A 15021-nucleotide genomic window follows, 5' to 3' on the forward strand; every position below is an offset into this window, starting at 1 on the left:
AACCGGGGCAGTGTTCCCAGCCAGGTTGGCTGAAGCCTTGAGCAACCTGTTGTGGTGGGAGGTGTCCCTGCCCAGGGCAGGGGTTGGGGCTGTAAGGTCCATTCCAACCCCTAAAATTCTGTGATTCAACGGAAACATCTCTACAGAGCTCAGTGCACAACCATCTCTCTAAACATCTTCCTGACTGCACTTAATTGTGACTCTCAGTTAATTGCACTTTCAATTACCGAATTCCCTCTGTCCCTGATCAGCATCTGTTGCAGTCACTTGTATTTCGGTCACGATCAGCTGCTTTTGGAGATTTACCTAGGTGGAGCTTTGCCTTCTATTCCCATAGGGAATGACAAGGGATTGCTAATACCTTCTGATCTCCCTGCTGTGTTGTCAGTTTTTGTCCTGTGGAGTTCCTGAGTGCTCAAGCCCTTCTGTGGTAAGTGCAGCTCACTCACACCAGCACCTGATAACCTAATGATCATCCTAACCTGGCAGACCCTGCTGGTGCACAGAAGTGTGGGAGATTTTAGCTTTCCTGTCTACCCTGTAGTGTTTCCAGTGACTTTGAACTGGAAGAGATGTTCACATGGCTAGTGTTTTCACTAGCTGACTGGGGCCTGCCAAATGCCCAGCACGGACCATTGCTGGGTCTGCTGGCTTGTTGGCATGACAAGGGGGTGGTGGAGCACAGGGAAGTACCTGCTGTGGGGGTGTAGTGGGCTCCTAGCTGCCTGGGATAAAGCACCTGTAGCAGTGTGACCAGGAGAGGTGTGTGGTGTGGTTAAGGCTCTGGGGCTTTGCTAGTGTGTCCATCAGTGTTCAGTGTGCTGCAAACCTTCACAGACATGGAATCTCTGGACTAACAAGTCTTTTTGCTCGTTAACACCTCTAGCTGCTTGCAGATGCCACCCATCTGATCTGCCCAGTGGAGCTCCCTCTCCTAGGGCAGCTAAGTGTGTTGGGAATGACACGTATCCTGGAAGGTTCTCTGAGGTCTCCATACAACCTTCTCTTCTCCAGGCTGAACAGCCCCAACTCCCTCAGCCTGTCCTCACAGGGGAGATGCTCCAATCCTCTTAGCAACTTTGTGGCTCCTCCGGGCTTGCTCCCACAGTTCCATGCCCTTCTCACCTTGAGGGCACCAGAACTGTGTGCAGTATTCCAGGTGGGTCTCACCAGAGCACAGTAGAGCCCATGTGAGCCAGTGAGCACCACCAGAGCCTTTCCACACCAGAGGGAACTGCAAGGAGGGTTGTTCTACCTCCACATCACCAGCTTGGGAAATGTGCATGGAAAGCCAAGTGTTCCTCAACAAACAAGGTGGTTCTTCCTTACCTGAGCTGTATCTGCCACGCAAACAAAACATCCGGAACTGATCTGATGAAAACTTCTTCAGGAAGTCCTAAACTCCACCCACAAAAAGACAGAATGAGTGTTATGTCCATTCCTTCAGGAGCTGTTCCACTCCTGGCACGAGTTTCACGGAGTGCTTCAGACACACTAACACGACAAATAACAGTTTAAGACAGGCAAAAAGCTTTAAACTCTAGCACTGGTTTCATAATTCACTGCAAAGCACTTTTCACTGCCTTGTGGTGGACATGGTGTGTGTGTTTATATCTTGTCTTTATGTCTATCGCGTATGGAAATAGATTTGATCTATTTTAGACTTTACATCAGTGTAAGAGTTTTTGCAGGTCCTGGACAGACCTTCCCTCCTTTGGCAGAGGTATAAAAAGTTCCATGAAGGGCTTAACTTCCAAGGTGCAAAGCAACTGTACAGGGAAGAGACTGTTTCACTGGACTGGAAATCACTTTCTGGGCAGGATTAAATACTTGTGAGCTGTGTATAAGGGCAGACAAGAAAAGAGAGACCCACGGGGACAGAGATGGGTCTGAAGGCTTTGCTCCCTCAGCACAAATCACTGCAGACACAGAGGGGAAGCTTTATATGCTGCTTTTAACTCCATGCACTGCATTCCTGGTCCTTTCTCCACAACATCTGATGAGACGGGTGAGATTCCTGCACACAGAGTGAGCTGTGGGCACTTCCCTGGGGGAGACAGGGCTTAGCTCTACCCAGACAGCATCAGACGAATTACGGATGAAGCAGCTCATATACAACTTCTTTTTAAAGGGATTTTAATTAAGTCTTCCCAGAGGACAAAGGGAACATATGTGCTGGAGCAGCTTCCCAAGCTTTGCCTAAAGGAAGGAAATTACCCAATTCTAGCAAGAGGTGTCAGCAACCACAGGAGCCTCCCTAGAATGATAGAACCATCAAGGTTGGAGGAGACCTCTAAGACTGTTGAGTCTAACCGTAAATCTACACTGCAGGAGTTTAGTATTGGGCACCAACTCTGCTCCTACGAACACTTCTAGCTCAGCAGGATCCAAGTTCATAGAGTCATGTAATTTTAGGGGTTGGAATGGACCTTAGAGGTCATCCAGCCCCAACCCCCTGCCCTGGGCAGGGACACCTCCCACCACACCAGGTTGCTCAAGGCTTCATCCAACCTGGCTCTGAACATTGCCAGGGCTGGGGCAGACACCATGTCCTTCTAAGCAGTTCCAAGCAGGCCCTGAGTCTGAGCAGGTATCCCCCATCCAGATCCACAATGACAGATACCTCAGGACTAGAGAAACAAACACTTCAGGTCTTTGGCTGAACATGCTCCAAAGCTTTCTCAGAAGAGAGCTGTGATTGACATTTACATCTTACCAACACACATTTATTCAAATCAGAGAAAATTACCTTGATCGTTATGTAATTTTTTAATGACTTGGACATTTTTTCTTGACTTCCTTTAACATGCAAATGGCCTAGGATACCAAAAAAACCAAAAGATAAATCAATCAGGATAAGCAGAATCATAGAATGATCAGTCCATCCATTAACCTGTCACTGCTTGAACCCCTAAACCCTTGAATCCCAAACACTTTTCTGTAGTTATGACTTGCTGGTGGCCGTTAACAATATTTGATTTTAATCCAAAGTTTTATAGCATTGGAGGTTCAGGTTGGACATCAGGAAGAATTTCTTCACTGAAAGGATTGTGAAGCATTGGAAGGGGCTGCCCAGAGAAGTGGTGCAGTCACCATCCCTGGAAGTGTTCTGGAAATGACTCAATGCACACTGAGTGCTATGGTCTAGTTGTTCTGTTGGTGTTTGTCACAGATTGGACTTGATCTTGGAGGTCTTTTCCAACCTAAGTGAGGCCCTGGTTCTGTGGTTCAAAGTATCATATGTGTAAAGGAATTTTCTAGACATTCTCTATTTCTCCAGTCTTGGGAGACTGAGACAAAGGAGGCAGGAGGAATGCAGCTCCAGTGTCCAGCGTGAATTAGTTCATTTTGAAATACCATCTCTGAGCATTGCTGCAACTTTCAGTAGTCACAGAGACCATGGCTTTGCAGGGCTGTGGTACAGGAAAGAGGGAGTAACTCTCTTCACTGCATTTAAGAGAGTATGTAGAGCTTGGATTCAGGCCTGAAGGATAATAGAATCATGGAACCATCAAGGATGGAAGAGACCTCTAAGATCATCCAGTCTAACCATTAACCTGTCACTGCTGGAACCCCTAAACCAGTGCCACCAGCACTGCCAAGGCTCTTTGTGCCCAACACCTCTGTCCCCACTCCTCCCCCAGCCTGGAGCTGCATGGGCTGTTGTGTGCCAAGGGCAGGACCAGCACTGAGCCTAACTGTCCCTTCTGCAGTTGTCGTCAGCCACTGATCCAGTCTGTCCAGGTCTCTCTGCAGAGCTTTCCTACCCTCAGGCAGATCCACACTCCCACCCAACTGAGTGTCCTCTGCTAATGCCCTGAGGGTGCTCAATCCCCATGTCCAGATCAGCAATAGAGATGTAAAACAGGACCTGCCCCAACACTGAGCCCTGGGGAACATCACTAGTGACAGCCCTAGCTGGATTTAGCTCCATCTTGCTGTCACAGCATTTGTCCTCTCTGCCAGCAGGTGAGGGCACTTCCACCACTGCACTGGGGAGCTCAGGGTGCTCAGGAAGAACATTCAGGCTCTGAGAGAGACTGCACATCTGTAGCTCTCACAGCTCAAATACAGGCAAACTTCTCCTGGGAAGAGCCTGGGTATGATGAGGTTTTCTTTTGCAAAGGTGCCTAAATATTAACTGAACTTCAGGCAGTGAAGCTTCAAACAGTTAGACTGTGTTTACCTCAAAAGGCACAGGTAACATCTGAACTTGAACTAATACTCCTCTTCCAGAGCTTCAGTCCTGAAATGATTTCATTGAAAAATCACAGAATACAGGGATTTTCATAACTTGGCCTTGGCTCTCTTCCCAGAGTACAAGTAGTCTAAAAATAAAGTCCTTATAAGAAGATTTATCCCCAGTGTAGGGATTTTCTTCCTCTAATGGGGATTGCTCCTCCAATTCTGAGCCTGTAAAATTCTGAGGTCTGTTAGCAGAATAAATTGTTTCTGAAGCTGATTCATTTGCCCTAAATAATTCATGTCCTCATCCTCCAGCAAAATTCCTTGACTTAATGAATGTAATCTGTCAGCTCCTAAAGAACCAAAGTCTACAAATTGCCCTTGGAATTAAGTTCTCTCCCTTTGTTTTGGTTTTTTTTTAATTTTAACTGACTTCTCTTTATTTAGTTAGCATCAAAGAACATTTCCCCTATAGCTCAGAGTATAGCACAGGCTTCACTCTGCAGCTCTTCTAAAGAGTTCACAGGGACTTCTTGCCCAAAAGTACTGCTCAGCAAAGAGAGAGACTGCAGGACTGAACATGACTTGCCATTGACTTCAGCTGTCCATCCAGAACCACCATGACTCCAATAGGGAGAACTAACTACAAGGTTGTTTCCATCCATGGGAACAGCACTAGTACCACCAATGTTGTTCCAAGCACTGTAGAGCACAAACTCCACTGAAGGAAGCACTGCTGTGCCAAGGAGCAGTTCTACATGATGCCAGGCAGTGTAACATGCTGAACACAAAAGGACACTTCTGTACAGTCTACTCAGGTAGAGCCAGCAAGGTCACTTCAGGGGCAAAGATAAGGTCAGTGACATCTATGGACTATACAAAGTCACCCACATTGCATGGAAAGCAGAGAGAAGCTGCAGTTGGTCAGATCACTACAAAGGGACAAGGCACTACACAGCAGAGAAGGACCTGGGGGTCCTGGAGGACAACAGGCTGCCCATGAGTCACAGTGTGTCCCTGTGTCTAAAATGGCCATTGGGATCCTGGGATGCATTGGGAAGAGCATTGCCAGCAGGTCAGGGAGGTGATCCTGCCTCTCTGCTCAGCCCTCATGAGGACACACCTGGAGGACTGTGTCCAGTTCTGGGCTCCTCAGGACCAGAGGGACATGGAGCTCCTGGAGCAGGTCCAGGGGAGAGCAAGGAAGATGCTGAAGGGACTAGAGCACCTCAGTGATGAGGAAAGGCTGAGGGAGTTAGGGCTGTTCAGTCTCCAGAAGAGACAACTGAGAGGGACCTCATGAATGGATTCGAGTCCATGAATGGGAAGTGCCAAGAAGATGATCAGACTCTGCTCAGTAGGGAAACCAATCAAAACAAGTGGGAACAGCAACAACTGCTGCCCAGGGAGTTCCACCTGAACCTGAGGAAGGAACTTCTTTCCTGTGTAGTCACTGAGCACTGAACAGATTGCCCAGAGAGGTTGTGGATTCTCCCTCACTGGAGGTGTTCAGGGGCCATCTGGACACAACCCTGAGCTATGTGCTCTAGGGTGGCCCTGGCTGAGTTGTCTCTTCTCAAGGCTGAACAGTCCCAACTCCCTCAGCCTTTCCTCATCACTGAGGTGCTCCAGTATTGTGGGGCATAAAATGCCAAACCTAAAAAACTGAAACCATTGTATTTGTACAGCTCTCTCAGGGTGACTAACATTTCACTTACCTGAATGCAAGAAGTAGTTCCCCCACTGCTCACACTGATGATAAACCTCACACTGGGCGATTTCGTTCTCGTGATGAGGAAATGCCAGATCTATTCCCCCGGAATGGATGTCCAACTGCTTTCCAAACACTGCACTGTAATGACATTTTCCTCATCAGTAAGTAGAACACTACAAAAAGCTGTTTGTAAAAAGAAATGCAGAAAAGAGCAAGGAGAAGCAACATAAATTTGAGTGTACAATTTAATAAGCCCAGTTTTAAAACAAGACCTGTATCTCAGATATCAGAACTGCAAAAGAACTTGTATGGACAGGGCACAATTACTTCTCCTTAATTACTACTCCTTGGCAGTGCTGGTGGCACAGTTCAGTGGGAGCCAAGAGTGTGCACAGGTGGCTAAGGAGGCCAAGGGCATCTTAGCCTGGCTCCAGCAGAGTGTGGCAGCAGCACTAGGGCAGTGCTCATCCCCCTGCACTGGGCACTGGGGAGGTCCCAGCTCAGTGCTGTGCTCAGCTTTGGGCACTCACTGCCCAAAGGCCATTGAGGCACTGGAGCGAGTCCAGCCAAGGGCAACAAGGGCAGCAAAGGGCTGGAAAACATGGGGAAGGACTGAGGGAGATGAGCTTGGTTAGCCTGGAGAAGAGGCTCAGGGGTGACCTCCTGGCTCTCTGCAACTCCCTGCCAGGGCTGGAGAGAGATGGGGGAATGTGTGTCCTGCCATGGCTGCAGGGAGAGGACTAGAGGGAATTGGCCTTGAGCTGAGCCAGGGCAGAGTCAGATTGGATGTGAGGAGAAATGTTTTCCATGTGAGGGTGTTGAGGCACTGGGATACTGCCCAGGGAGGTAGTGGAGTCACCATCCCTGGAGGTGTTAAAGAGGTGTCTGGATGTGGCACTGGAGGATCTGGTTCAGGGTTTAGGGGTTCCAGCAGTGACAGGTTAATGGTTAGACTTGATGACCTGAGAGGCCTCTTCCAATGCTGTTGGTTCTACGATTCTAAGTGGAGGAAAAGCAAATGAAAGAGGTACCCTAACTTTCACCAAACCTTTGGTTCCTCAGTTTAGGTTAAAAGAGTTGCTAATCACCTGTGTGATCCTGTGTGCCACATTTCAAACACCAAGTGTCTCTCAAGAGAAGGTGCCAAAACAAATGGAGACAGTGAAGTTTATTTGGGCCTCGTGTGACATCCCAAATAGCACAACAGGTCACATTCAAACCAGTGCTGTCTACTAAGGAGGAAACACTTCCAGTGCTGCAGCTACCACTGCACTGTGACTGACAACAGATGTCCAAGCCAAGCCACCTGACCTTGATATGGTGGAACACTCAATGTGCCATCCAGGTCTTCCTTTTCCCCAGGGAGAATTCCAAGAAGGCTCTTGAGGCTTGGCAGCTTTCCACAGGGCAAAATCTCTACCATGTCGTTTATCAGAATCAGCTGCAAAGAATAAGTGATTTGTTAATGGGATCTGGCTCAAAGGGGAAAAAATGACCAAGTGACAGCAAGAGGAAATGTGTGTTTAGTGAACTGCTCAGATTTTAATCCCCTTCACTCAACTTGCTTTCCACTGCAACTTTCCTTCCTTCCTTCCCCCTCACTTCCAGTTCCTCATCAAGCATTTGAAACAAAGTACTGTATTGAAATAGATTTCTACAAGCTAAAAAGATGGAGCCAGATTCCTTAATGAATCCTATCCTTTCAGCCTCCCCTGGATTTCTATCATTCATTCAGTCCTTTATCCGCAAGTTTCCTCAGGACAAACAGATAACACAGCAGTAGAAAAGGTAACTAAAGCCACCCACAACCCCTAATCAAACAGAGAAATCCACAAAGAAACCCAAAATGTTTTCTCTGGGACACAAATACTTTCCATTTCAGATTCTAAAATAGCAAGGGCAGAGATGAGAACCAGAACTACTCCTGGACAGTAGCAGTACTATTTTCACCAAGACAAAGCTCTCCTCCCCAGCTGCATTTGCTGCTTCCTTCACCAGACAGCCAAGGAAAAAACAGACTCCTCTCTGCCACAGCACCACAGGATAGTTCACCTCTGCTGGGTCCTAACCCCTGGCTGACCACACACCACTCCCTGGCAGGAGCCACAGAACAGAGTTCTGGACTCTCTGGGGCTTTTTCTGACACATACATGACCTCACATTTACAGTCATAGAACTCTAAACTCCTAAGAGCTAAAGAGAGAGAAGTATAACCCTAGTTCCATCCACTGAATCTTCATCTTGGCTCCTCCACTAGCCTGCCAAGCTCTGGCTGAGCAATTGACTCCATTCCTCTCTGCCTCTCTTTGTGTACACAGTTACAGAAAAGCTCTCTTCACCTTCTCAGTTGTAAGTAAAACAACTGCCAAAAGCTTTAGGAATAACAATACACTTAGTTGTGACAGAATCCTAGAACCATCAAGGTTGGAGGAGACCTCTAAGATCATAGAATCTAAGGGTTGGAATAGAGCTTAGAGATCATCCAGCCACAATCCCTGCCCTGGGCAGGGACACCTCCTCACTACATCAGGTTGCTCAAGGCTTCATCCAACCTGGCCTTGAACACTGCCAGGGTTGGGGCACCAGCCACAGCCTCCCTGGGCAACCTGTGCCAGTGTCTCACCAGCGCTGAGCAGAAAGCAATCCCCTCCACTGACCTACTGGCAATGCTCTTCCCAGAGCAGCCCAGGAGGCTGTTGGCTGCCTCTGCAGTCAGTAACCTCTAAGCAACTGTTGACAAACTGCATTCCCTGTGTTAGCTGATATGCTGAAACAACCTGGCTGCAATTCACCTGAGCATATCAGCCTGCCAAGCATCTTCTGTAACTGCAAACAGATTCTTTTCAGCGATGAAGTGCTGAACTTCAGCGTGCAAGAGGATGCAGAGACCTGCATCAAACTCTCCAACGCAGGACCTGATCAGACCCAACTTAGACACTCTACGAAGAGGCTCAGTAATCCTGCAGGAGAAAGACCCACAACCTAGACCTGCTCTAGCACAGCACATGAAGAGACTGCTCCCCCTCACACCAGGAGGCTGATCAACAGGAGCCCAGCAGCAAGTAATGTGAGCAGACACTCACCCCGACAGCATGTGCAGCTGCCCCAAGAACAACACGGGAGATGAGATTCCCTGTGCTTCCCTTGGACTGTCTCACTGGTGGCTAGTGCAACACTGAGACCATCACTTCACTGGGAGGCTTGTGCCACTCCCAAGGATTTAACTAAAACTGGTTAGGAATCCTAACTCTAAGGTATCAGAAAGAAAAGGCCCAGGGGAATTCAAGGATGAAGAGAGAAGAAGTTTCCTCTCTAGCAACAGAGAGTGTCTCTATAAATAAAGCAATGGAATCCTAATTAACCAACCAGTTGACTGTACACAACAGGTCAGAAAACTGTTTCAGACTGTAAAGTTTACACATTACACGTTCAAACAATGCAATGGATACAAAGCTGGTGCCATGAGCTTACCTGTCTCATCAAGGGCATCAGGATTAACAGCAGTTAACACTCCATATCTTGTTCCCCAGGAATTCACATCAAAATAGACATTGCCTAATAGGAAAGAAGTGTTTAGTTGTACAGCAAAGATGAGACACATTCATGAGGAGATAATACTTCCTTGGAAGCAAAGCAAAATACCCTTCAACTCCCACTGTAAATTCTGATTTAGAAACTCAGGAATACTGCACAAGCAGTAGGAGATGCTCCATGTTCCCCAGTGCTGCAAGGACCTCAGAGCATGTCTCAAACTGCACACAGGCTGACTTTGAATCTGGAGACCTCTCCAGGTACTTCCCTGCCCATGCACAGACAGAATCCTCTCCCTGAGTGCAGCACAACCTACTGCTGCTCCAGCTACAGTGCACCCAAATCAGGGAGTAGAATCATAGAACCATCAGGGTTGGAGGAGACCTCTAAGATCACCCAGTCCAACCAATAACCTGTCACTACTGGAACCCCTAAACCCTAAACCAGATCCTCCAGTGCCACATCCAGACACCTCTTCAACACCTCCAGGGATGGTGACTCCACCACCTCCCTGGGCAATATCCCAGGGCCTCAACACCCTCACAGGGAAAACATTTCTCCTCACATCCAATCTGACTCTGCCCTGGCTCAGCTCAAGGCCAATTCCCTCTAGTCCTCTCCCTGCAGCCATGGCAGCACCTCTCTCCAACCCTGGCAGGGAGTTGCAGAAAGTGATACTAGTCCTGGCCTGGTTCCTACAGGAAACCTGGGGGAACCTCTTGGCTCTAAGCAAGAGATATGTATCTTCTGTGTGCTGTGAAAGATGTGCCTGCAATGCACAATGCACGGATTCTTTTAGCAGAGCTAGTGGTTGGAGAAGGATTCTAGAGGGAATGGCCTTGAGCTGAGCCAGGGCAGAGTCAGATTGGATGTGAGGAGAAATGTTTCCCCTGTTGTGGAATTGAGGCTCTGGGGTATTGCCCAGGGAGGTGGTGGAGTCACCATCCCTGGAAGTGTTGAAGAGGCATCTGGATCTGGCACTGGAGGATCTGGTTTAGGGTTTAGGGGTTCCAGCAGTGACAGGTTAATGGTTGGACTCAATTATCTTAGAGGTCTCCTCCAACCTGGATGATTCTATGATTCTCTGACATCCCCACAGGAGCTTAGACAGCAGTTCATTACAGCAAACAATTATATTCATTAATGAGCTACACTGAGAGTAGAAATCAAGGAACAGTTGTTCTGCCAACTCCTGTCAACACAAGCAAGCTGCTCTCACCCTCTCTGCTAATCAGCAAAGCCTGGCACAGGGCGTCTCATCTCATCCCAGCACAGGATGATTAGGAGCACGGAGTTCCTGACCATGTGCTGGACAAGGAGCTGCCTTGCCTGGATCCTTACCTTGTGGGGTTGCATAGGCTTGTCCCTTATCAATTATTGCCTGTACAAAGGAAACGATCTGCGGAATATTGTCCGTCACCCTCATGTACACAGTAGGAGGGAGGACCTGAAGCAAGGAGAGAGTGACATCTCATTAACCTGTATGAAACTCACTGCTGACAAGTCCCTTTGCTCTAAGAAACAAACTTTGAAGGACATTCTCCTCAATTTTGTCTGTAAATTAAAACTACAAATATCACAGAAATATCAGAAGCAGGATTTGGATCATAAGCCAGGTTGGATGTGGCCTTGAACAACCTACCCAGGGCAGGGGGTTGGGACTGTGTCATCTCTAAGCTCCATTCCAACCCCTAAAATCCTATGAGTCTGTGACTTAAAATATTACACACACATAAAAAAATACTTGAAGAATGGGCAAAACAAACACTAGTTTTTCCTAGTGGCTTATTTCTTTCTTCTGGCAAGGATTTAGAACAAGAAGGCAAGTCATCTGAAGTCAAAAACTTGATGTCTCCTATGCCTTGGATCAGAGTATTTCTGCATCGTAGTAAATACGGAACATATGTGAACCAAGGGGAAAAAGAGAGAGACACACAGAACCTGGCCCAAAATTATTGTTCGCATAGGGGGGAAAAAACAGTGTTCCTAAACAATTTAACTTTCTCACTCCAAAACTTGGGTTTGCTTCTCCATTTGAGCATTTGCACCTTTAATGCAGCCATGTCTTGCTTAAAGTCTTCCTCATAGACACGAGCGAGAGCTGCTGGCGACACATTCATCTGCAAGAGAGAGGCAGGTCAGGAAAGCACAGCTCAGAGTATCACAGAATCATAGGATCATCTAGATTGGAAAAGGCCCCCAAGATCACCAAGTCCAACCCTACCATGGTTACTAGACCATGGCACTAAGTGTCACATCCAGTCTCAGCTTGAAAACTTCCAGGGATGGTGAATCCACCACCTCCCTGGGCAGCACATTCCAATGCTTGAGCACTCTCTGCCTAAAAAATCTCTCCCTAATATCCAACCTAACCCTCCCCCAGCACAGCTTGAGTCTGTGCCCTCTTGTCCTGCTGCTGGTTGCCTGGGAGAAGAGACCAACCCCCACCTGACTCCAACCTCCTGTCAGGGAGTTGCAGAGGGTGATAAGGTCTCCCCTGAGCCTCCTCTTCTCCAGGCTGAACAACCTCAGCTCCCTCAGCCTCTCCTCGTGGCACTTGTGCTCCAGTCCCTTCACCAGACTCATTGCTCTTCTCTGGACCTGCTCCAGCACCTCAAAGTCTCACCTGAACTACTGAAGATGGCAATCTTGGATCAGACAGCAAGGCCTAACGGGAAGGCTCAGAGCCCCCAAGGTGAGGGGTCAGAAAGGCTTATTAATCCAACGTTCACAGGGAGGAGATGTGAGTTATAAATAGCTTTAAAGTAGTGTTCATTTACCCTTCTGAGCTTCCAAAGTGTTAAAACACATCTCTTAAGGGAAAGCAACCAAAGATTAATGTAATCAGCTCCTTCCCTGTCCAACTATTTCCCTTGTGAGAGGATCTTCCATTTGCAGTGACAAAGTGTGCCACAGGATGTGAAACCCATCCTAGTTCCTGGCAGGGAACAGACACCACCTCCACAGCAGGAGAGCTGCAGAAGGAGATGAGAGATTCACTTGCAGTGATTTAGGAAAACCAGCTGTTTCAGCAGATCATGGGCACTCATAGATCTCAACACTGCGAGTCAATCCCAAGCTTTGCCAGGTTTCTCAAGCACCTTCTCTGCAATTCTCACCCATGGAATTATAGGCAGGGACAGGATCTTCTAGCAGAGATAACAAGTGCAACCCAAAAGGGAAGGCAACTTGCACATACAATCCTAGAACCATCAAGGTTGGAGGAGGCCTCTAAGACCATCAAGTCCAACCATTAACCTGTCACTGCTGAAACCCCTAAACCTAAACCAGATCCTCCAGTGTCAGATCCATATGTCTCTGAAACACCTCCAGGGATGAAAGACATGAGTTACAGACTCTAAAAACAAGCAAAAGAGTCAAGATACAGAATAAAACACAACACATTCTTAGTACTTCAGGGTTCTAACTGTGGCTTTTAAAACAATCAAAACAAGAACTGAAATGAACATTCAGCTGGTAAAAGAAAGGCAGATTAAAATCCAACTTCCAAGCATTTCCAGCTCCAGTCTGACCATGATTTATCCCTGCACTGTAAACAACTTGACCAATGCCCTGTTTGCAAAGCTACCAGTGGTGGATGGAGCAGGGATTGTCATGCTGCTTTTGGGGTTGGATAGTGCTGAAACCAGCCTGACTCATCAGCCCCAAAGTTAAACATCCTGAGAGTGAGATGAAGACATGGTAAACCTGGTGAACAAACAAAGGTTACTGCTGATAACTTCTCCAAAGCTGCTGAGCTGGCACAGCCTGGAGACATCTCACTGACACTATACCAGCCTAGTCCTAAATTTCAAGGGTAGGATCTTCTGACACATCTCTTCTTGGGGTGTATGTGTGAGGGTTCCTCCCTGGAGTGAGGAAGCCCCTCAAAGTCATTCCTCGAGGCTGAGCCAAAGAGATTTGCCCATGGTCATTGACCTGGGTGAGTAATATCAATCTCTGCTTCATAATTGTCTTTGCTGCTGTGACACAATTGCTTTAATATTGCCTCAATACTGCTTTGTAGTGCACTGTGTCATACCAGTTCTTACCTCTCGTGCTGTGTAAAGTAATTCCGGTTAAACCTTTTGGTCTAATCATTCTCGTACAAATCATATCTATTTATCTAATATCTCTGGTTTGCCATCCTTGAACACAGGACAAAGTTGGACAAAGGTTCAGTTACACATGCAAAATCCTTTACACCCAAACCATGGACAAAGTCTGGGGCTGGGATTGGATCCAGACCCTCCAGGCTCCTCTCTGGGAAGGGGTTTGGAAATCCAGGAGATCCTTTCTGCCCCTTGGGACTCAGCAGGAGCATCTCTAACAAACTTTGTCTGGAGCCCCCACTCTGCCCAGGACATACTCAGTGTTGACTGCTCTGCCAGCCAAGCCTGATAAAGCTCTCCAGGGACCTCACATTGCAGCTAGATGGTGCTAAACACCTCGCAGGAGCTGCTCAGTGGCAGTGCTGCACACACAACCCAGCACAGAGCTGCCCCAGAGCTCACGAGCTGAGTCTTGGGGTAAGAGAACTTTCACTGTGCTGCTGACTCACCCTGGATTTCTGTTCCTTGTGACCAGGCAGGGGGAGCGGCAGGAGGCTCCTGGCCATGGGTGCTGCAAGGCAGCCCTAATTAATTAAACAAACATCACTCAGAGATTTGAGAATCAGATTAGTTGTTAGGAGAAATGTTTTCCCTGTTGTGGTGTTGAGGCACTGGGATATTGCCCAGGGAGGTGGTGGAGTCACCATCCCTGGAGGTGTTGAAGAGGCATCTGGATCTGGCACTGGAGGATCTGGTTTAGGGTTTAGGGGTTTCAGCAGAGACAGGTTCATGGCTGGACTCGATGGTCTTAGAGGTCTCCTCCAACACTGATGGTTCCATGAAAAGAACCCCAATCCCAGGTTAATTTTCCTATGTAAGTAGCTGTAGAAAACACCAGAAGTTTGGGTCGAAGACTGCAGCAAACACCCACCTCGCTGGCTCTCTTTATGATCTTGTCATCGATGTCTGTGATCCCCATCACCATGATCACTTCAATCCCAAAAAACCTCGTCATTATCCTTCGAATGATATCAAACCTCACATAGGAGCTGGAAGAGAAAAAAAAGCCATGAGCTCTTAAACATATAGCAGTAAGAATAACCTTAAGCAAAACCAACCAACAGCACTAACAGCCACAGAGGACAACATAAACACCCCAAGCTTGCAAGAAGATCTTCAGTCAGAACAGTCACCACCTGCACAAAAGTCAAGCCAATTTCCCTTGAACTGCCCTACCCTCTTCTGGCATTAGTGACACATTACAGCAAATTCCCTGAGTGTTTTCCTTTGTTGCATCTCTTTATTCAACCACCCAAGGGCATCACGAGCTCCAGTGAGCCAGGAGACTCTTTGGGAATGAACAGCACGAGGTAAGACACACAGATCAGGTATTCCAGACACACATCCCTTGGGCTTTGTACACTCTAACACAGCAGAAGAATGGGGAGAAACCGAACAGGATTCAAAGGAAGTTAGAGTCATAGAATTTAAGGGTCAGAACGGCCCTCACACATCATCTAGTCCCAAACCCCTACCCTG

At 47.6% G+C, this 15021-nt stretch overlaps 1 protein-coding gene across 1 annotated transcript in view; it reads right to left on the bottom strand.

The window, feature by feature from the left end:
* The window catches only part of CARS2 (cysteinyl-tRNA synthetase 2, mitochondrial (putative)), a gene marked incomplete at both ends in the record, with an annotated part of 15962 nt that extends 1431 nt beyond the window's left edge, over positions 1-14531 (bottom strand). Inside the window, 8 exons of the mRNA XM_009071421.1 lie at positions 1330-1396; positions 2750-2817; positions 5904-6037; positions 7211-7340; positions 9371-9454; positions 10772-10877; positions 11479-11550; positions 14414-14531. Of these exons, the coding sequence (XP_009069669.1) occupies positions 1330-1396; positions 2750-2817; positions 5904-6037; positions 7211-7340; positions 9371-9454; positions 10772-10877; positions 11479-11550; positions 14414-14531 (779 nt within the window). The remainder of the gene's footprint in view (positions 1-1329; positions 1397-2749; positions 2818-5903; positions 6038-7210; positions 7341-9370; positions 9455-10771; positions 10878-11478; positions 11551-14413) is intronic.
* Between the last annotated feature and the right edge of the window lie 490 nt (positions 14532-15021).

This window comes from Acanthisitta chloris, unplaced genomic scaffold (genome assembly GCF_000695815.1).
Source record: "Acanthisitta chloris isolate BGI_N310 unplaced genomic scaffold, ASM69581v1 scaffold18873, whole genome shotgun sequence".
Taxonomy (NCBI): Eukaryota; Metazoa; Chordata; class Aves; order Passeriformes; family Acanthisittidae; genus Acanthisitta; species Acanthisitta chloris.